At 42.7% G+C, this 23,689-nt stretch overlaps 1 protein-coding gene and 1 pseudogene across 14 annotated transcripts in view; one reads left to right on the top strand and one right to left on the bottom strand.

Annotated features, from left to right (window-relative positions):
* Window positions 1-23,689, bottom strand: part of MSI2 (musashi RNA binding protein 2) — a 381,347-nt gene that overhangs the window by 273,018 nt on the left and 84,640 nt on the right. For all 14 annotated transcript variants that reach the window (XM_050929500.1, XM_050929499.1, XM_050929502.1 and 11 more), the window contains one exon: window positions 130-222. In XM_050929500.1, coding sequence (XP_050785457.1) covers window positions 130-222 — 93 coding nt within the window. The remainder of the gene's footprint in view (window positions 1-129; window positions 223-23,689) is intronic.
* The window catches only part of LOC127037503 (beta-arrestin-2-like), a 101,917-nt pseudogene continuing 78,710 nt past the window's right edge, over window positions 483-23,689 (top strand).

Raw genomic sequence — 23,689 nt, 5'->3', positions numbered from 1 at the left:
TCAAGAAATGTACCTAAAGGCAAAAGTTAGCTTCACATTTGATTGTGACTCTTGCTGCAGTTTTTCAAAATATACTTAAAAAAGAGAAGGAATTCAAACTATGCAGTGTTGACTTGTGCTGGCACTTACCTTGCCAAACTGTTCAAAGTATTGCTTTACATCTTCCACTACTGTATTAGCAGATAATCCACCTACAAATATTTTCTTTGTTCTTGTGACCATCTGTAAGAAATTACAAAACAAGCATACAGTTTAACCAGATTATTCAAAACATTATGTGAAAAAAGAAATATTTTTCAAATGCCATCCCTAACCAAGTTAATGAGAATACTTCTTCACGAAAGCATTTCAGAATCTATTCAATTATATTTGGTATTTCCTGTTTTGTTTTGTTTGAGGGGAGGCTGGGTATAGGTATTCAATAATACTGTCCTCGTCCCCTCAGATATTTTTTTTAATAAATGTTTTTATTGTGGTTCGCAATGCAAAGGTAACTGAAAAAAGTTACAGTATAGGATCAAAATTTCCTGTGCCTACTAGCTGTAGTTTCAGAAAGACACAAGCAGGTGATCAGTGATTATATTACACGTAAGGGATTCATAGATGCCAAGGCCAGAAGGGACCACTGTGATTCTCACCTCCTGTATAACACAAGCCATAGGATTTCCCCTGAAGTAATTCCTTTTTGAACTAGAGCATATCTGGATTTAAAAATTGCCAGGGATGGAGAACCCTTTACAGCCCTTGGCCAGTTGCACCAATGGTTAATTACCCTCACCACTAGGTTGCCAACTTTCTAATCGCAAAAACCTGAACATTCTGGCTCTGTCCTTTTTCCGAGGTCCTGACCCCCGCTCACTCCATCCCTCATCCCTCCGCGGCTCGCTCTCCCCCATGCACACTCACTTTTCACTGGGTTGGGGCAGGGGGTGAGGGCAGGCAGCTTCCAGAAGCGTCCGGCATGTTCAGCTCCTAGGCAGAGGGGCCAGCGGGAGCTGCGGAGCCAGCCTTCGGAGCTGGGGCAGCAGCAGCATGCAGAGCCTCAGTGGCCATCCCTACGCCTAGGAGCCGTACATGCGGGCAGCTTCCAGGAGCTGTGTGGAGCCAGGGCACGCAGGGAGCCTGCCTTAGACCTGCTGCGCCGCCAACCAGACTTTTAGCAGCCTGGTCAGTGGTCCCTTATCAACCGGGCTTTCTGGACACTCGCCAATTCTACTCACCGTTAAAACTGTGTTATACTGTCCCTGAATCAGATTAAAAGGAAATTGCCCACTTTATTTAGATTTTAGAATAACTAAAAAGACGCTTAGCCACCCTAACATGCATTAACAATGCATTTAAATTCCAGCAGCATTAAATAATCAATTCAGCAGGAGCTCAGGCAGCCACCTACAGAAATGTCTTTTCACCTCTTCATAGTCTAAGAAGCATGCCCTCAGCCATCTCCAAAAGCCCTGGAGAGCAGTGGTTCTTAACCAGGGGCCTCGGACCCCCTGGGGGGGCAATGAGCAGGCTTCGGGGGGGCCACCAAGCCAGACCAGCATTAGCCTCACTGGTGCCCAGGATAGAAAGCTGAAGCCCCACCACATGGGGTTGAAGCCTGGGGCACTGAGTCCTGTCACCTGGGGCTGAAGACAAAGCCTGAAAATGTAGCTTTGTGGGAGCCCCTATGGCCTGAGGCCCCAGGCAACTGCCCTGCTTGCTACCCCCTAACACCAGCCATGGCTTTTATATGCAGAAAGTCAGTTATTGTGGCACAGGCAGGCCGTGGAGTTTCTACAGCATGTTGAGGGGGCCTCAGAAAGAAAGAGGTTGAGAACCTCTGGTGTAGAACGTGTCTTTTTCACCATGCCCAGGTCATCAAATTTGGACTATTTCTAATCAGAGGTGGAGAGCAAGTTCCAGAGTCCTGGAGCCCTCACAGAGACTGCCCTGCCAGCAGCTTCTCTTTTGTAACATCTGAGATCCAGCTCAAGCGCCTCTGCTAGGGTGACCAGATCACAACACTAAAATATCGGGACACATTCGGGCGCCGTCAGCCACGCCCCATAGTCCAGCCCCGCTCCTTCCAGGCTCCGCCCCCCCCTGCCTGAAGTCCTGCCCCCTTCCCACTCACCCCCCCCCACTGCGCCCTTCCTCATCTCCCGGCCCCCTGCTGGTTTGCTGTATCCCTCCTCAGTCCCCTACCCACCGCTCGCCTCCTCACCTCCCTGCCCTCCTGCTGCTCACTTGCCTACTCACCCCTCCACCCTCCACTCACCCCTATGGCGTCAACTTCCCCTCTGCCGGGTTGGTGCTCGCCCACCCCCCACCCCTGCACCATCCTCGCTCCTCCCCCATTCCAGCTGTTAGGTAGCAGGAAGCACTGGAAGGGGGGGGAGGAGTGAGGACGCGGTGCGCTGGGGGGAAGGAGAAGGAGAAGGAGAAGAGGTGGTGGGAGCTTGGCTGCAATTTTTCCTCGTGCAATTTTTCAGCCCTGTTGCACCCACGGAGTCGGCACCTCCCTCCTGTTCGCCTCCTTACATGAATATCGGGACAAATGGCGTCCCGATCATACATTGTTTGGGGACATGGGACAAAGGATTAAATATCAGGACATTCTTGATTTTATGAGGACATCTGGTCACCCTAGCCCCTGCTAACAGCAGCTATGGCAGTATGGCCTGAGGAAAGAGGTGGACTGTCATCACATAAGTCACTCCCAGGCCATTTAGGGCTTTATAGGGCAGAATCAAAACTTCAAAGTCTACCAACAGGCAGCCAATGCACATCAGGAGCACTAATGTCGTATGATCCCAGAGAGATGACTGGCTCAGTAAGAAAGCTGCTACCTTCTGCACTTTAATGCCATTTTTCTTCTGTATGGCCTTGCTATTTTGGAGTGGGAATGAAGAGTAAGACAGACAATACAGAAAAAGATCCCTAATGCCGGTGAAAAGAACTAGCAGATAGTATCAGACCCAACATACACTTTGAAAGTTTATGGCTGTTTACTAACTGAAAGCACAGCTAAAATGGGTACACAGAAATGTCGCGTATAAAAGAACCTGATTTTATGTGTTCCATTAGACACAGAAAGGGCTTGGCAGAGGCATTCTAACTTACAAAGGGTACAGTGAAAAATGCACCACTCACTCCTTTTTACTTCGCCCCATAACCTGGGAACAAGGAGTCTGTTAAATTAATGGCTGATAAATTTAGAACTAATAAAAGGAAATAGCAGCATGGATAGTCAGCCTGGGTAATTCATTTCTGCAACTATTCAACTGAAATGCAGGGGCTGGATTTATTTTTTAAAAGGGCCAGATATATTTTATGACAATTGGCAAAGTATACAATTATGCAAATTAGTGCCTTGTCTACACAGAGGATTTGGCCTGACTGACCAGCCAGGAGGATAGCTACAACAGTGCAAATCCACTAATATAGACTGGCAAAGCCTTTATCTGAGTTGGTGGAGCTTAGTCTAGTTTCAAGCAAGAATAATAGCCACTGACTGAAACTGGGTCAAGTCTCCAACACAGACAAGGCCTAAGGCAAGCAAAATTGAATCCCACGTTCCTTGCTGTAAATCTACAAGGAGTCTGAAAGGAATCCCTCCATTCCTTACAGCAAAAACACACAGGAACTTTCTCTTCATTTGAGGCATCAAGTACTAGCCTTGGGCTAAAGCAGGATCCCAAACTAGGTTTGATCTGGTATTACAAACTCTTAAGGTCCTAAGGACGTACACAAAGAAAAGCACAATCAATCCTGCTTCAAACCAACCAGGATGCCCCAAATAGCTGAAAAGTCAGATACTCCTTTGATGCCTACAAATTAACAGTTTCCTAGACAGCATTCTAGGAGCCTTAATCATGATCCCTCCAGCATAAAGACAAACAATCCCATGGCTAAGAAAAAAATAAAAAAGCCACTGGCTTGTGTGTGCACACAAGGAAGGACCAGAAGACTCTTGCTTTAAAACATAGTGTTGTAAACTCCAGGCAAGACAAGAACCTCAGTTACTGAACCAGGACTGCCTTAAATTCCAGATATTGGTACACTACTCTAACCGATTGGTGTAAATGGCTACAGAATTTACTACAGGGACTGTGGAATAGCTATTGTTGATTAACTCCATAAATGGACACTTATTCCAGATTAAGAATGCTGCCCTCTGAATTAGCTTAATCTTGATTTAACATGCTCTTTACTTTATTCCAGATTAATTTTCACATGCATACAAACCCTGCTCCCAACAAAAAAAACACACACTCAAGTGTGTGCTTTCAAAGTTAACCATGCCTACAAGAGAAACCAGGTTGGATTTTAGCCAACAGGCTTCTAGTAAAGTAGATAATCTCTCTATGTTTAAAGTGTAGCAGGGGAGAAATGCTGTCTCCATACAGTACCTTTGCTTTGATACTGCCTTGCCCACATCAAAACCATGTCCAATTATAATTGACACAGCCATAACCTTGGAGCTGCAACTACTGTCTGAGCAACAAGGCTTCTGACAGATTCCAACCACGTTAGGCATGTATACACGTAGTATTAAAGTTATGCTGTTATATACGCATACGATCAAACACTGTTACAAACACAAGGCTCTGTCCTGCAAATCAGATTCCACTGGAATCAATGGAGCTTCCAAAACCAGAATCTGCCCAGTTGGATCCACTGGATGACTAAAGACTAAGTCTTCCACCTCTACCAAGCTCAGACTCTGAACAAAAGATCTGGAGTATAGAAAAAAGTAAACATCACTCCAATTCCCAATGCTATCAAAATGTACTATAGATACTTCCCCAAACTGTCACCACAACCATGTTTAATTTTTAAATTTATTTATTTGGGGGGGGGGATAGCGAGCGAAAGTATGTGTGTGGGGGTGGGGGGGTAATCAGAATTCAATTATTCCTTTCCTCTCTGCAATCTGGGATTCTATAACTGATGTCCAAGGATATATTTTCCTGTAGAAAATTGTCATTTACAAATAAGAATTGGCTAAAGCCAATTTGCAACTAAAGGATTTTGCCAGGCTGTGAAGAGCCCTCTTGCCTGTTGCATTTGATTTAAGATTCAGCCAAGGCTCTGGTGTCATACAAAAGAGGGAGAAAGTTAATTATTCTAAGTAATATTTGAAATCATCATCATTTTTTAGATTCAACTAAGAAAAAGGAAAAAAGCTACTTCTTTTGGAAGCAAGACAGAAGGGTAAAATAAATAAAATAAAAAATTACTGTTTCAATAGATTCATTCAAAGTAAGTATTTGTGATGACAAGAAAATGCACAACATTTTAATGCCCAGACACATGTTGCCAGGTGGGAAGTGGTTTCAGAAAGCAGCTCTTTGGTAGAAAAGAAGCACAAAATTAAGTCTGCTTTTGCAATCTATGTTTTCCTGAAAAGACAGTTCAATTGCTTTGTGATACATGTTCCCCTCAGCGAATGAATACAAGTAATTTGTTGCCTTAGCAATTCTTCCAACCCTGACATGCTTAAAAACAAGATTTCTTTGTCTTCCTTCTACCCATGCCACAAGCCACCCCAGGGAGCCAGTCAGTGTCCAGAACACCAACAACTCAAGTAAGAGCATCAAGAAGATCAAGATCTCAGTGTGGCACCACACAGACATCTGTGCCTTCAGCACTACCTAGTAGAAAATGTCCTGTGGCCAAGACTGGACACGATGAGCAGGTGTATCCCAGCTCCATCTTCTGCAAGATCTACACCCCAAAATTCCTGCTGACAACAACCATGAGAAGTGGGGCATGGCACTGGATGGGAAACTCAAAACACACCAACCTGGCCTTTAGCACCATAGTCAAGGAAGGGGCCAATAAGGAGGTACCGGGGGCCCTAGTCTTGTACCGTGTGAAGGTAAAGCTGGCCCTGTGTCAGGGTGAGGATGTGCCTGTGGCACTTCCCTTCATGCTAATGCACCTCAAGCCTGCAGAGCCCCAGTCAGCTGCCCCAGAGACAGATGTGCCAATCTCATCAAATATGAAATCAACTATGGGCAGGACAATGACATTGTGTCAGAAGACTTCACCCACCTACAGCTTAAGGGGCACAAGGATGATGACCATTTCTGTTGGTGGGTGGAGGACTGGGCTACCCCTTCCCTCCCCCATCCCCCCCCAGCAGCAAATATGGGGCCTGATGTCTGTGGATTTCAACCATCTTATGTCCATGCTTTTTTTTAATTCTTCCACCTTCCCTCCGAAAGAGGGCCCCCCCAAGGAATTTATTTTTCTTTCATCCTACAGAAAAAAAAGAAAGGAAAAAGAAAAAAGGAAAGGAAAAGAAAAAGAGGGGGAAAAAAAAAGCTATAACCACTCCTCCAACTGTGCACAATTTATTATTTCACCTTTCTACCTGCCCTGCCTAGGACTATGAATTACTCGAGGAATGTGAATGACTGATAGCATGTGGTTGTAACAGACATAATGGTTTGAAGGGCAGCATTTTTCAGATAATGACCTCAAAGTGCTTTGCAGACACAAAGTAATGAAAACTCACAACCACAGCGAGATAAGGGACTTCCTGAGGTCATACAGCAAGTAAACAGAGTGAGAATGTAACCCAAGAGTCCTGATTCTCAAGCCTTGTCTAGACGTGGGATTGGTGGCCAGCAATTTATATAGCTGGGGCAGACAAGGATAGTTGTGATTTGCAATGGGGGAGCCTACCCCAATTTCAAGCATATGAAGGTTTAACCAGTGTAATTTTCAGTTTCACTGGCTTCCAGCCATTGGATGGGTGAATTGGGACTAATCCCAATTACAGAGAAAGCCAAGGGCCATGGCTACACTGGCACTTTACAGCGCTGCAACTTTCGCGCTCAGGGGTGTGAAAAAACACCCCCCTGAGCGCTGCAAGATACAGCGCTGTAAAGCCTCAGTGTAATCAGTGCTGCAGCGCTGGGAGCGCGGCTCTCAGCGCTGCAAGCTACACCCGTAAGGGATGTGGTTTACGTGCAGCGCTGGGAGAGCTCTCTCCCAGCGCTGGCACTCTGACTACACTCACACTTCAAAGCACTGCCGCGGCAGCGCTTTGAAATTTCAAGTGTAGCCATACCCTAGGACTCAGGCTCTAACCAGTAAACTCTCTTTCATTAGCCAGACAGATGAGTTCTGAGGCTAGTCTTCACTGGGATAAAATAAATCCAAGTAGCAGAGATTATCCAGAGAACTGAAACCAAAAGCGTTGACCAAGAACCCCAAAATTATCACCTTATTCCAAGTGCGACATGGAAGCCAGCTACCCTCACCACCCTGCTCACAGGAAGGATATCCAACACAATCTTTTACAATGCAATTTTGTAACACAGAGTTCACAGAAATATTCCATTAATGGAAGTATTACAGTCAAAATCTAAGAGTAGATCAGAAGAAACAAAGAGCTGGTGGTGGCAGTAAGGGTGGGAAGATGACTTGACAGCTCAGTGGTTGTAGGCAGCCGAGAAGAGGATGAACGGGTGAGTGTGTTTGGTTTTGGCATTTGTTGGTTTTTAAATTTTATGTAATTTTTTTCCCCATATAAAATCAGTACCATTTGGGGAAGAAAATTGCCATTGTTGCTCAGGAGTAATTTCCATGTAGATACAATGAAGAGCAGAGAAAATCTTTAAGAACAGCGCTTAAATTTCTTATTTAAAATTTCAAAATTTGAATTAAATTTTTCATCCAAACAAAATTTTGCCAGGGAAATAATTTTTTTTAACCAATTATCTTTTTTTTTTTTTTTTTTAATGGTAGAGGAATGATGGTCTAGGTAAGAAGACTGTGTGACTCCATTGCAAATTAATATTTATGAATGGTAGCACTCAGCCTCCACTCTCTCTGAATTAATGTCTTTGTTCTAAATTTCTCATCCACCATATTTTGGAGGATTATGTACGGTTTGGAAATAAAATGCTTACGTCTGTTTGTACATTGAAGGTGTGTCTCTGTGGCTATTGCATGAAATGATACCAGACAGAGGGATGCAACTTTGGTTATGAACTCTGTTAATTTTAAGTACCTGCAAAATTGTTCTGTTCCTATTCTATGTTGTTGCTGCTGCAGTTAATCAAATCACATGAGACTGTTACTGAGCAGAGTCATTTAAGGTTATAATCCCTTTATGGGCTCACGTTTTGAAAAATGTATTTGCCCTGGCGAGTCCTGTCCTGGTAGTGAAACGTGGTTTTAGAGAAAGGAGTTTTCTGACTTCATGCCAACTTTGCAGAGGTTGGATTATAATCAGATTGTTTTTAGCCATATCGGGTAATTCCTGGTTTAAAAACAATAGGCTACAGAGTCAATCTGAAAGATGAAAGGCCTATCCTATTCAATCATCTGTCATATCAACAATACATGATGTGGGACAGAAGTGAAGTGTCGCCATTCGCATAGTAATGGTGCAAGTTTACAGAGTTTCCAGTCTGGAAGAGCCAGCAATCCCCCATCCACACACACACACACACACTTAATTTCCTTGAGTATTTGTAATTTATCAGTGCTAATCCTAGGTTTGTTGTTTTTCCACTAGAATTATTCGATAACTTGATCCACTGATTTTTTTAAAATAAATGGCATTTAAAGTAATTAGGGACTTTGCAACAGTCAAAGCATTTCTGATTCTCAAAGTACAGTATCTATTCACATTTTCAAATAAGAAAAGGTCAAAATCTTTTTTAACTTGGAGGTTACCTATCAGAAGAATTTAAGGTCAAGGTTTTAAAAAGATTGTTTTCTTACTGTTATTTTCATATGGCTTTTCTTGTTGAATGCTTCTTGTTTTGGGAAGCACGGACTATTAACACTTCACACAGGTGAACTGTACATTTCCCCCTCAGTGATGAGGAGGTAATTTTGAGTGTGCCATTACATTTTTAAAAAACATCCCTCTAAGAAGTAAAAAGTGTGTTGAAGTTGGGGTCACCCAACAGATGTGTTCTCTTAGGAGTAAAAATCACCTATATAGAAGTACATGGCAGCAGGGACAGAGATTACCTTTTAAAAGTCATGAAAGACGAGAGAGATTCCAGAGGACTGGAAAAGGGCAAATCCAGTGCTCACCTATAAAAAGGGAAATAAGGACAACCGAGGGAATTACAGACCAGTCAGTCTAACTTCTCTACCCAGAAAGATAATGGAGCAAATAATTAAGCAATCAATTTGCAAACATCTAGAAGATAATAAGTAACAGTCAGCATGAATTTGTCAAAAACCAATTGTGTCAAACCAACCTAATATCTTTCTTTGACAGGGTAACAAGCTTTGTGGATAGGGGAGAAGCAATAGATGTGGTATATCTTGACTTAAGTAAAGCTTTTGATGCTGTCTCGCACGACCTTCTCATGAACAAACTAGGGAAATGCAACCTAGATGGAGCTACTATAAGGTGGGTGCCTCTGGAGTTAGTTGTTTATAATCTCAGCTAACAGTGTGTGCATGAGACATTCATTCAGCCTTCACTTCCCAGACATTTCAATTTGACAGAGCTTCACTGGAGGACTAAGGTGTAAAACTGTTTAATCTGCATCACAAATAGGGGAAAGAAATTAAACTAGATATAAAGCTAAAATGCTTCTCAGGGTATCTTTCTCTCTACATGTTTGTGTATGTGTGTGCGTGTATACAAACAAAAGCATTATAGCTTGCTCACCTAAATTGCAGTTTGACATTTCATCACTGTTGGTGTCTATTGCCTTCTAAATCGGTTTAGAATTGGAAAAATTATCTTTAGTATATGCACTGAAATATATTTCATACTCCATTGTACTGTACATTCCGGCTACCATATAACCTATGATTAAAAGCAATAACTCACCTAATGGGGAAAGTGATCTTGTAACTAAATTACCAGAACTCTTCAGCAGAATACCAAACCAAAGGCAAGAATTCTCCAATGTTTGCTGTCTTTGGGACTCCACGAACAAGTTCCAAAAGGCTTTTACTTTTTTAAATGACTGCAACAGCTTCTACGAAAGAGTCAACGTTTACCAAGAGCTGCCAATTATTTACTGTTCTTAGAATAGAGGAGAAAAGCATCATATCCCCATTATCACTAGGTGGTTGGCAAATGATGGTTTTTCACAGTGAGAGCTAGAGCTGTGTTTTATTTGCTATAAAACAGACACTGGAGTTTATGCACAATGGGTGAAATTCATTCCTATGCTGAGAGTCAGCACATGGCCTATGTGCCACTTATGATGTACTTAAGAACTCAAAAATAGGTTTTAGGTGGGACTTAAATGGTGCACATGGCCTGTACTTGCCCTCCGCAAAGGAGTGAATTTTACCCTGTCCGATTAGTATCACTGCTTAGCACTGTGAAGTTTATGTATCAAGTGGCTCTTTTAGGCCATGTAAACATCTTGGGCCAGATTCTTGTGCCAGTAAATCGGTGTAGCTCCACTGAGCAACAAGGGAGCTGGAGTCTGTTCTCTCTTAGGTATCTAAAACAAAATTGTCAGCTTGGTTCCTGCTGCAGAGTCTCTGTGGCTACTAGTGAAAAAAATCAAGTTCTTTATTCAGTCACAGGTACAGTAGAACCAACAGTCGCCTTATCACCCAAGGCTTCCCCATGGCTCCCAGAGTCGAACTGTAACCCTTTTTGAGAGGTATCAGCTCTCAGAACAAGGGCCGCTCATCCTCCATGCCCAAACATCCTTTGCCTCTCTGCTAACGTCACCCCAAAAAGCTGTCAGTCAATGACAACACTCTTCTCAGTAGGAGCTGCTGGATATTGAGAACTTTGTTTAGGTGCCTAAATGGGAGAACCATTCTCTTGAAAAACTGCCCCCAAATGTGGGTGTCAAGATTTTTTTGGGGGTGAGGGGGAGAGAAAATCTGGTCAATTCAATTCAATGAGTTTTAAAGGCTACAATGAAATTCACCAGTAAGAACTTGTCCTCTAGAGAGCCATTCACCCAACACTACCGGAATTAGGTATATATCATCTCCCTCTCAGCTCTTTTCTATTGCCATGTTCTAGGCTGAAGCATCGAGGAGATGGAGGAAGGGGGGAGAGAATCTACTTTAAGTTTACCTGGTTACTTTAGCTTCTTTTTACTATATGGTCTAAATAATTCTTCACAGAGTGCAGAAAACTTAGCTCATGTGCAGGTCTCGCTACTGTTCAACAACATTTAAATTAAGTAGGCAGTGTTGTTGTAGCCAAGTTGGTCCCAAGTTGTTAAGAGAGACAAGGTGAGTGAGGTAATGTCTTTTAGTGGACCAACTTCTGTTGGTGAGAGAGAGAAACTTTCCAGTGTACATAGTGATCAGAAGAGCAGCTCTCTGTAAGCTCAAAAGCTTCTCTCTCTCACTAAAAGAAGTTGGTCCAATAAAAGATATTACCTCACCTTCCTTGTCTATCATTCAAAATTATCTCAATTTAGTTATTTTTATTTCTATTGCAGTAGCACCTCAGGACCACAAACAGGCGTTTGGAGGTCCAATTCAACTCGGCACCATGGGTAGGATTTTCAAAAGTGCCAAAGATTTAGGGGCCCAAGTCCCACTGGAAAATAATACGACTCGTGCTCCTCTGTCAACTAGGCTTTTTATTTTATTTTTTTTTAAATGTCACGTTGAACAAAGAGGACAGATAAGGCTCTCTGCTTCTTGCCACCCCAAGCATGGCAGGCAGGCGGCGTGCCTGCAGGCGGTCCGCTGCTCATGTGGATTCGACGGCATGCCTGCAGGAGGTCCGCCAGTGCCGCTCCATCGGTGTCTCTGCCACCAAATTGCCGCTGAAGCCGCGGGACTGGCAGACCTCCCTCACAGCGACCAGTGGGCCACTCCCCACAGCTTGCCGCCCCAGGCATGCACTTGCTGCGCTGGTGCCTGGAGCCGCCCCTGTCTGCCCCAGAGACCTCACAATCAAAGATAATGTAAGAATATTTAGTAGGAATGCATCATTGACTAGCCATTACCAAGATTTACTGATGTTGGTGATTAAATTATACTGCACTCCTGCAATGAAATGAGATCTGCCAAGAAAAGAAACTAAGACCACAGAAACTTTGTCCTACAGTAAAGCGTATGTTTGTCAGAGACTGTGTTTATAGAGGACATGTTCACAAGCGACTTGGAAGCAAGGATCTAGAAGTTGTTAGCATAGGAAGGGCCCTTTCAGCTAGAGCTAGAAAAAAATATGTCAAGCTGAGAAACTTGAGCTGTGGAGCTTTCCAAAACATACTGTAAGGGAGCATAGCTATTATCTGTCTGAGCGTTAGCAAGCAGAGAAGGGCTAGCAAAGAAAAAGGCTCTGTACGGAAGTCGGATGAGACTGCGAAAAGCAATTTCTACTCTCACACACAGTGGGACAGATCCTCAGCTGCTGTCAACTGTCACAGCCTCATTTGAAAGCAGTGGAGTTATGACAACTTACACAGGATCTGCTCCCAGTGTGGAGCGACCTCTTGGATGATAACCACAAAGGTCAAGATTTTCCAACCTGCATGCCTAAAGTTAGATTCCAGAATCTATACCGAGGCACTTGAGTGACCTGATTTTTTTTCCAGCTTCCGTTGATTCAAAAATCTCAACCAAAAATTGTTCCCCATGTTTGTGTGATTAAAGTTATAACCATCCCAATTAAAATCCATAATCTCAGAGCAAAGACATCAGGCAAAACTGAACACGCATCTTTGATTGTTGACATATTTGCATACAGCTGCAGCTTTCTGCCTACAAAAACAGCAGTTCCCGGGCACTGCAGAGCCAAGCAGAAGCGCTCGCACTTTGCTCACTTGGGAAAGACCTAATGGCTCAGGGAGTAGGTAACAAGAGATTGGGGACTTTCACCACTAGGGCATGTCCGACCAAACATCGTTAACAGCTAATGGTTGTTCTTATCAAAAAATATATGGGAGGTCTCAGTCCCATTCCTAGTCAGCAGGTGTCCACATCACAAATAGCACTGACTGGCAGCTGAAAGATGGCAGGAAAAAAATGTGACTGCATCTACAGTAGAGAAGGGTAGTCCTATCAGGTTAAGGTTAGCACCACTACCCCATACGGCACCTGTTTAATAGTTAGAGGGACTTTTACAGCACTGTCAACCCAGTGCTTTTCCAAGCACACACCTGCAAACAAGACAAATAGAAAGCAAAAACTATTTGGAGGCAGATAGGTCAGAGACCAGTGTGAAAAGAAATCAGAACACAGAGTCAGATACAACTGGAAACAAATCTCCTCCTCCTGTTCTTCAAGGGTTCATATTTTCCACCCTCTGCACACATAAACGAACGCCTGCAAAAAAGTTTGTGACTCGTACAGTGCAGGATGACATATTTTAAGTAGTCTACTACTTAATAATCGAATAGCTCATGTGAACTAGTGTTTCATAATAACCCTGTCCAGTGTCAACACTGTGTTAAGATGCTAGTCAGTATTCTGACAAGAAAAGAAAGCTTCATGGGGGCAAGCGGGGGAGGGGGGGAGAGAGAGAGAGAGAGAATGTTTAAAACAATTTACTTCCCTCCCAAACTACTCCAGATGATTTCTCAAAAAGAACAAATGGAAACTTTAACCCTTAGCCTTGATTAATTTCATCTACATAATATAGATGCACATGGCAATCAGTTACTGATGAGTAAGTTTTCCTTAATCTGCTGAGCAAAGCTGATATCTATGCAACACTCCACTTGGTTTTTTGAAAAGAATGATCTTTTCATCTGATGCGAGACCACTGAGCTCTTGAGAAATGCCTGGCTCTTCCTTGCCATGGCTTTTGAAACAGACTTCTCTGCATCCCCATACAGGGAAATATCACTTTTTTCTTTAATCTTTTTATTTTCCCGGGGGATTAGGTGTGTTGCAAGAAGCACCATATCACTCCAACCTTCCCCCACAATGGGGAAAGAAGTGTCCTTCCCCATCAGAGATCCCTCCGGCCACTCAAGAAACAGTATGGTTATGACTCAAAGCTGAACGAATTCTCCTTCTGCCTGCTGGTCAAGCAGCCATGATGGCCTCGAGAATGAGACAAGCATGTGAATTAGGAGAAGACACCTCCAGTTTACACAGAGCAGTGAGACACTTTACTTAACCTTCAGCCAGCCTTAGCCCGGGTAGTGGCCTTAGTGTAACAGATAAAGATGGTGACTAAAACACAAGATAGGAACTCAAAACTCTTGGCTTCTACCTCCCAGCTGTGTTCTCTATTCACTTTGTGACTATGGGGGCAAATCTATAGGCTTGACTCTGAAAGATGCTTTGGTGGAGTGGGGCCACAGTGCACAACATTTAAGCACAAATTTAACTCCAAGCATGTGAGAAAGCTCCACTGCTGGATCAGGGCCAGACTGCACAGCACCCAGAGGCAGATTATAGTTTTGTGGGGCCCTGGGCCAGAGCAAGTGGAGGCCCCTCCCTATCCCTTCCACCTGCAGTCCCTCCCTACTCCCAGCACTCCTGCTGGGGAGTGGGGTCAGAGGGTGGGGGCTTCCCCCACCTGCTTGGCACTCCTAAAGGGGAGCAGAGTAGGGGCACGGGGACTTGCCCCGTTTCCCGGCAGGAGTGCTAGTTGGACAGAGTGGGGTCAGTGCACAGGGGCCCCCTTTTCTGGGGCCCCTCAATTGGCCAGGGCCCCTGGGCATGGACCCCATTGGCCCAGTGACTAATCTACCACTGATAACACCTTGCAGAATCAAGCCCTCTGTGCCTAAGTTTCCTTGCCTATAGAAAGGTATGGGGGTAGGCGGGTATGTATAGTCTACCCAAGCATGTTGTGAAGCTTCATTCAATAAGATGTCTAAACTGACAAGAGCCTGGTTGGAAGGTTCTGAAAAACTGCAAGATATTATTGTTGATATTATTATTTATTATTAAAGAAATTTATTTTTATATATTGTTCTGAGCTAAGATGATCATCCCAAGAAAGAGAGAAATCAGGCAAAGACTCCAAAATAATATATTATTTCTCCTTTATATCAAAGCCTTACTGTACATGACTTTTTTTGTGCTAGTAACATATTTCTATAAATCCTCATATACAGAAAGCTTTGCTTTTAGAGTGAGGAAGAAAGTGGCAAACAACATACTACTAATCAAAAGAAACTCATGTCTCCAGTAACATAACTAAACGTGTAATGTTACAGGTGTTTTATAGCCAGAATGTCAGTTCCGTTTAGATCATTTTTACAAACCCAGCATGAAATATTTTCTCCAGTACTGAAAACCATGGTTTTGAATCAATTGTTTATTGAAACAGAAAGGCAGTCAGGGAACAGCGGTAACTGCCGACCAAAACTTTGAGGACTCGTTTCTCAGCTTTATGCCAGCAAGTCAATATCTGGGAAAGAGGTTACGATGCACAGTCCTACGCTGCTGGCTTGAAAGTTCATCTGCCTGCAAATCACAGGCACTAAAGAGGGAGGCAGGAAGGGAGCGAGGTAAAGACACATGAGAAGGGAGAGGTATGATCAGTGTTAATAAACAAAGTTAGTTAAAGCAATGCATACTGTCAGCCCACTAAGCCATTAGAGACTTTACTAAGAGGCCTAAGAAGTGTTAGTTGGCAAACAAGCCACTCTCCCCATCCCTCACACATACTGTCTTATAACATACTGTATTTGTCTCCACTGAGTAACACCAAGCAGTCTTCTTATAACTGAAAACTAAATACTTCAATAAAATAATATCTGGCTCTTATATTGCACTTATCAGCTGACCTTAAAGTGCTTTACAAAAGAGGGAAGCATCATTATCCACATTTCACACGTGAGGAAACACAGCGGCACAGACAGGGGAAGTGTCTTGTCCAAGATCACCAAGCAGACCAGTGGCAGACCTGGGAATAAAACCAAGGTCTCCTGGGTCCCAGTCCAGTGCTCTGTACACTAGACAACCCAGCCAGTCAAGCCCCACAGACTGAGTGCACAAATATAAGCAATTCACTCACATTAGGCAACAAGCACAATTTTATCAGTTCACTCGCGCCGTGTAGTTTGGCACCCACACCTGTTCTGCCTGCAGAATGCTCTCACTTCCTGGTCTGCAGGTCCTTCTTGCCTGAAGAACCCCAGAATCCATTAAACCTCTGGGACTTACAGCTGGGGCATTTCAAAGTCTTGGGAGAACCATGATAAAAGATTCCAAGACCAAAAGGTCCCATCACCCTTCAGAGTTCAGCTCAGATGGAAATGAGACCCTCCAAACAATGAGCACAAGCTTCTGCTGAAGTTAGGGAAGTGGGATGCAGATTTGAATGGTCTGGAGGGATGAGGATTGGATCAGAGAGGAGGAATGACGTGGGGTTGGCAAGGAAAAGCTAACCTAGAGGGGAAGTGGTGGGGAATAGAAGGGGAGAGATAGGTAGTGAGGATGGGAGGGTGCCAAGGGCTGCAGGACCAGTGAAAAGCATTTGGGATCTTGGAACTTACAGTCCTTTATCAAAAGGCAACAGGTTTGAGCTGTGCAAATGTAAATAGGATCTGAACAGGTGGAAAAGAAAGAAGGCAGGAAAACAGGATGAAAGGAGGGGAAAGCAGAGAAAAAACAGCAGTTCTGTCTCCAGAAAAAGGGAGGAGGGACAGGGGAAAAAAAAAAATCACATAGAAAACCAAGTTTGAATGACCCACAAAATATATATTTCTAGTTAAAACTAAATGTCTTGATGCCTAATGAAAACTCCAGGTCACATGACCTTTGGCAGAATTAAACTCTCATATTGGTCATCATCATCAGGGGCTCATGGAGTTAGTTAAACACAGTTTTTTTCATTCATTAAGAGGAAAAACGCAAATGCTTCACTGCTTTTATGTTCCTACTGGGAGAGAAAGATGCTGGGATTCCTCACCTTAGCGTAGGGTGACCAGACTTTCTGATATTATCCCAATATAAGGGGCTTTGTCTTATACAGACAACTATACCCGCTGCCCACAGGGGGGAAAAAAAAAGGTGTCCTAATTTTTCACACTTGCTATCAGGCCACTCTACCTGGGTTCCCCCCTGTCAAATTTGCCTAAATTAAGGAGTACCATATATGCATAGCCTGATAGATATAATATCACACACAAACACACACACACAATGCAGGTATCACCCATATACAATAGACATGCATACACACTATCACAAAACTAAAGAACTCAAGCTATACACTGCGTTAATAGATATAATATTATACACACAACATAGTGAAAGCATATGCACCACTCATATACAGATACACATGCATACACAAACTAAGAAGATGATAAATGTATTGTATTTCCAGATGCATCATACCACACATTCAATGCATGCACTGCCTGTACACAGCGCATATGCTTGTATACACACCCTCTCACACATACCCAAGTTGAAGCCAGACGTCAATTGGCCTGCACAAGTCTGTTTTCAAAGCATATTAATGGGTAGCGCCCAATGTTGAAAGATGTATTGTTCGAAATGGTATCTGCTACACGTTGCTTTGTCTCCTAATTGCAATTAGCTTTGCCTTCAGAAGGATAGAAGTCTAATAAATCAGGTATCTCCAGGAAGAATTGATTTTGAAGTTGTTAGCATTGTAAAGCACAGTATTTGGTAACAGCATTCTTAAAAAAAAAATCTAATCTGTGTGTACGTTTGCATTTGGATTGCATAATATATGTAGTGTGACTCAGTGCCTAGTTTTTAAACGGGACTATCACTAATCAAGACACATGCCCTCTCAACATGTTAAAGAAAATGAAAATTAAGCCCAATTGAGCTATTAGCTCTTTTGCCCATTAGCAAGGCCCAACACCCCCCGTTTTTTTCCTTCCCCAGTTTGGGGTTACACAGACAAGCATTTTACACGAGTGAAGGGATATTAACCCTGACCGAATTCCAACTCTGACAATTAAATTCTGCCTACCTAAGCCCCTCCTGCAGACATGCTAAGACACACTGAGCTGTGTTGTTAACCAGACAATATAATCACTCCACAGGTGGCTGTGTAACAGACAATATCTCTCCATGTGGATAATTCTTGCAACGAATGAGTTTGGTGAACCTGTGGCATGAAAGTTGCTTGTACAATAATCACGATGGCCCATTGCAGGAAAAGCTGTCATTATCAGAGCTCAAATACTATCATTCAAAACTCTCCTAGAAAAAACAAAGATGCTCTTCTTAAAATGAGTGCACTTTTATCATTTTCTGTAGATATTTATTTTTTAAAAAAAACAGTGTCTATATGGCACCACATTCAAGGTGCTTTATAAAAAGATTCACTAAGGGCTTCTCTTGAGGAAAAGCTCGAAATAGCTAGTGCAAAGTAACAATTCTATATTAGCTCCCCTTGTGGGCACTCAGTGTAGAATAAGGGTCTCCACTGGGAGCTGATGTGGAAAAGTTACTGTGCTTTAAATTCCCACCTTTCCTACTTCACACCAACTTCCCTGTGAAGACAAGCCCTAATTCACATTCCCTGCACTGAAGTAGAAATGTTAAGTGACCTGACCTGCAGTGCACAGCTACAGATGAAATGGCAGAGCCAGGATTCAAGAATTCCAGGCTTTTCGTATCAATAGACATGGGGTTCTTAACCAGGAGGTTGTGTCCATATTTCTGGGGAGATTGCAACTACACCTACCTCTTTTTAAAAAAAAAAAAGAAAGAAAGAAAGGTTTCTTGCCCTTATGGTTGCAGGGATAACCTTAAATATACGAACCAAGTGTAAACTGGTACAGTGATGCCTGCCTGAGTCTGCAGACAGCCTGAAACAATAGCCCTAATCTAGTAACCACCCTGTCCTCCTTATATTGTTAAATAAGATGCTGCATGGCTGAGGAGAAGGAGTTCCCGGTGTGGAAGAGGGTGTCCTGTATGAAAGGTTAAGGGCCACTGTACTGGACCAGAACTCCTCTGTTAACCCAAGAGAAACACCAACTATTACTTCACAGAGCCCTGCCTTTCTCTGCACCCTGATCACAGACATCCCCAACTTCGAACCTGCCTGACTACAAGTGTCTCACTTAAAAAACCACCACCACCACATACACAACACTGTAAGGTAACGGACAATACCACCCATGAGAGCACATGACAACACTGACGTCAGGATAGTTTTGCACCATCTCTCCGTCTAAGCTCATCCGCTTCGGCATTTTGCTGACCCCAGGAAGAATCTCCTCGTTCGACATTGAGAAAAGTGGGCAGAGATTGTGGATTAAAAGTAAATTGCTGTCATGTTGCCAGTCTTGTCACTGCTTTCCCTCCCCAAAGCTATCAAATCACAGAAAAAAATCATTGATGGATGTCATTTTTATTCACTAGCTTAAGGATGACCACAACAGGGTCTCCTAAGTTTTGTTCCTGACCTCCCCTAAGATACACAGTATACTGTTCAGGTGTCATACTGCCTCCCAGAGCAGAGGCTGCTAGAACTAAGTTTCTCAAGATTGCCCCATTTATAAGCTCCAACAGGTCAGCAATAATAATGTTACTGAAAATAAGTCATTAGCTGGAATTACTCTCCTTCCTCTCCCTTCCCCAACCCCGTAGCTCTGGTACACAGCAAATACTATTAGGCTGGTGTTCTTATGGGTTTGTGGGACCTGAATCAAGCCACTGTAACGTTACACGAAAGATCTCCCAGTAAAAGTCTAAATCATCAAGATGACTGGATCTCTGCCTTTATAGTAAGGAATAGTCCATGCTGGGGAGTTCTCCTGATCACAGCCATCAATGGCCAGGCTTTGGTATGCAGTAGAACAGGTCAGGAACCTTTCAGAAGTGCTGTGCCGAGTCTTCATTTATTCACTCTAATTTAAGGTTTTGCGTGCCAGTCATACATTTTAATGTTTTTAGAAGATCTCTTTCTATAAGTCTATAATATAGAACTAAACTATTGTTGTATGTAAAGTAAATAAGGTTTTAAAAATGTTTAAGAAGCTTCATTTAAAATTAAAATGCAGACCGGTGGCCAGGATCTGGGCAGTGTGAGTGCCACTGAAAAGCAGCTCGCGTGCCGCCTTCAGCACCTGTGCCATAGGTTGCCTACCCCGCAGTAGAACCTCAGAGTTACAAATGCTTCAGGACTGGAGGTTGTTCATAACTCAGAAATGTTCCTAACTCTGAACAAAATGTTTTGGTTGTTCTTTCAAAAGTTTATAACCAAACATTGACTTAATACAGCTTTGAAATTTTACTATGCAGAAGAAAAATGTTGCTTTTAACCCTTTTAATTTAAATGAAATAAGCACAGAATCAGTTTACACACCCTGTCAAATTTTTTTTTTAATAAATTCCCCATTATGTTTTACTAGGTTTACATTTAACACACTGCACTGTATTTACCCTTTTTTTTTTTTTTTAATTTGGTTCTTTGTCTCCCTGGTTGCATGTTTCTGGTTCCAAATGAGGTGTGTGATAGACTGGTCAGTTTGTAACTCTGGTGTTCATAACTGAGGTTCTAGCATAGCTTGACCCAGAACAAACCTTAGTGCAGAGAGGCAAAACTGCTGTTTTCACCTGTGGAACTTGCCTTCAATGGTTAGCTGCATCCAAGGCAGCAAGTACTCCATTCCTAATTAAACCATAGACCAAGATCTGTGACTAAGTCAGGTGTTTCAAAACAAGGCTAGAGTTTTTGAGCTTTTCTATACAAAAAGTAAGGAGAAGAGCTATGCCAAGAGTCTCTGAAGACAACACTGTTCTGGAAGAGTCACCTGTGAATTGTGAGTGTCTGCGCACGCGCACAAGACCCTCCACTTCAGCACATAAAAAACAACAAATCTCATGGAAGTTTCCCCTTTTAAAAAAAATACATTTAAAAAGAATCTGTACCAAAATTCTGCACAGAAGATTTTTAAATTGGAGCTAAATAAAAGTCTGAAATTAGAAGCTGGTAATGAAAAGGCGGATGGAAACTGCCTCCAGAGAATAAAAAGGAAGTTGTAGAGTCCTTGTCTAAAGAGCCATTTTCCCCTCTCTCTTATGACCTGTAAACCTGACCTTCCCTATTGCCACCCTAACAGAACTCAAAGCCCTGAGGCCAGAAAGCTCAGATTTCTATGATAGCTAGAAAAACTTTTCTGTTTCTCTTTCCTTGGTTATTTGCTACCCATTTTTATGAACTTGGGGGCACCAATCTTTCCAGTTCCCAAGTTTTGCCCTGAAGTCAAGTACACTTACTTCCTGTAGTGAAGTTTTGGAGGCTCTTCTTTGGGTAGAAGCGGAAAAAAGTTCCAGATTTGAAATTGCAGGTTATACATTCTGTTCAAGTTCAGCAATCCTTCATCTATTGTTAAGTCAAAGACCACATGCTGAGAGTTAAAGACTTTTATAGGACTCCAGGGACTAATCGAGGAATGATTTCAGAGCCTAACTGTGCTGCAACCAGGCACTTAGGATGCAGAGCACAAGTTTGCAATAGCATTGTACACTGCATTAAAATAGCTTTTTGATACATTTCTGCAAATAACTAATGAGGAAAAAAAATCAACTTGGCATTTAACATAATTCTTCCTCTCTGCCTCCCAACCTTACATTCACATTTGTGACAAACAGCTTCTCTCTTCAATTAGGTCCGTTTTATGTATGCATCAAGCCGCCAAATATGACAGAGCTTTTATTCAACACCAGTTTATCTAATATGCACATACTTTGCAAAATAGCATTTTTAAAATACCTAGCCAAAAAGAAAGAGTGCTCCATAAACAGTGGATGGAAAAATACATGCAAGCAGCAAAAAAGGAACTGAATGGTTTTTTTACATTAAGCAATCAAAGGCTGTCACACACCGAAAAGCACAAAGCATTGGAAATTTAAGTGGGCATTCTCCAAGGGCCTTAACAGGGGAGACACTTTCAGAAATGCAGAAAGCGCTCCCTTATCAACGTACCACAGTAAGAAGCTGGATCTCTATTTATTTATTTTTTTAAATCTAGAGCAATAACTTCTCTTGACAGCATGACAGCTGACATTCTTAACTGAAAAAGCTATGTGCCAAGAATTATCAGGCCTGGCTTTTCTCTCCCTGATAGATGACAGAACGAAAAACAACAACGGCCACACACATCTCATAAATCACAACTTTTATTGAATGCCTTGCCACATAATAGCAACAGTCAAACTGAATAAAGACACTTTTCAGTGCTCATCTGTAAAATACTGGGGAAATACAGCGATCGCTTCTAGCACTAAAGTCATATCCTGGATAAAGCGGGTATTAATATCAGGGTCAGGTGTTATGTTCAATATACAGTTACCTGGAAGATTTTTAGGCAAACTGAAGGGAATACAGAGATAAAAACCAAAAGTGAGTTAAGGGCTGGAGGGAAATAAGAAGGAGGGAAGATTGAAAGATCTGAATAGGAGTGAGAGGGAAGCATTATAATGGCCAGTAAAGTAGCGAATGGACAAAATCTGGCCCAATGCATAAGATGAACCCAATACAGGCATCCAGATGTTGCAAAAGCTGATAGTACATGTTCAGATTATTCTCATCAGGAGAACAAATAATTTGGCTGAGGTTGCTTGTTTGTTTTTTGCAGGGTTGGGTTTGCAAGATGGAGGAGTGTAAAAAGCTTCAGCATGCTGTGTTGCGATGATCTAAGGCCTTGGCTACACTCACACTTTACAGCGCTGCAACTGGGGTGTGAAAAAACACCCCCGAGCGCTGCAAGATACAGCGCTGTAAAGCGTCAGTGTAATCAGTGCTGCAGCGCTGGGAGCGCGGCTCCCAGCGCTGCACGCTATACCCGTAAGGGATGTGGTTTACATGCAGCGCTGGGAGAGCTCTCTCCCAGCGCTGCCGCTCTGACTACACTCACACTTCAAAGCGCTGCCACGGCAGCGCTCCCGCGGCAGCGCTTTGAAATTCCAAATGTAGCCAGACCCTGAATGGGGCAGCCCTAGTTAGGAAAAAATAACTTGATCTCTCACATTAAATGAGCTGGACACAAAATAAGAATGACAAAGTATGTCTTACAGTAAGAACTGTGAGGAGAAGGGGGAGTACCCAGAAGCCTGATTCCTGTAAACTCTTATTCATGTGATTAATCTTGCACTATAATATGGGTTTTCAAAGATACAGCCACTTGGCTGCATCCTTTGGTCCCAACCAAGTAAAGAGACATGTTTAGGGCTTTAAGGCATGCACCATGTTTTCCTATTTATTTGAGTTTGTACAATGAATAGCACAATGGGGTTCTCACCATGACCAGGACTCCTAGGAGCTACGGTAATAGAAATAATAAATAATAATAATAATTTGCACAGCATCTAGGACAAAGGGCCTCTGTGAACTTCTCAAAGAAAATTAATGTTTCCTTAAAGTTGGCTACAGATTAGAGATGGTCAAACATTTTCCATAAAAGAAAAATTTTTGTGGGAAAAAAATCAGTTTGCATTGAAAATTCGAGTTCTTCTGGAACCAAATTTTTAGTTTTTCAACCAAAAAAAAAACCCTAGAAGCTGAAGAAACAGTTTGATGAAAAATGAAAAAAGTTCATCTGTCCAAACTTTTCCAGTGGAGTGAGTGGAGCGGGGGAGGCATTTCCCGCCCAGCTCTGCTTTGAATATATATCAATTCTCTTCCAAGTTTTGGGACTTAACCTGCCAATAGTCAAATCACAGTTGGCCAGTCTAGTGGAGGCAGTTTCATAGCAGAACTATTTTTAATGAACAGGAAGAAAGGAGGTGGTTGAAACTGACTCCTATCAAGGATCTAGACATGTTGACCACAGCAACTCTAAAACACACAAAATATTTCCAGGTTTAAACGTCTGAC

This window comes from Gopherus flavomarginatus, chromosome 19, assembly GCF_025201925.1.
Source record: "Gopherus flavomarginatus isolate rGopFla2 chromosome 19, rGopFla2.mat.asm, whole genome shotgun sequence".
NCBI lineage: Eukaryota > Metazoa > Chordata > Testudines > Testudinidae > Gopherus > Gopherus flavomarginatus.
The sequence above is the reverse complement of the archived record's forward strand: the minus strand, read 5'-3'. Positions and strand labels throughout refer to the sequence as shown.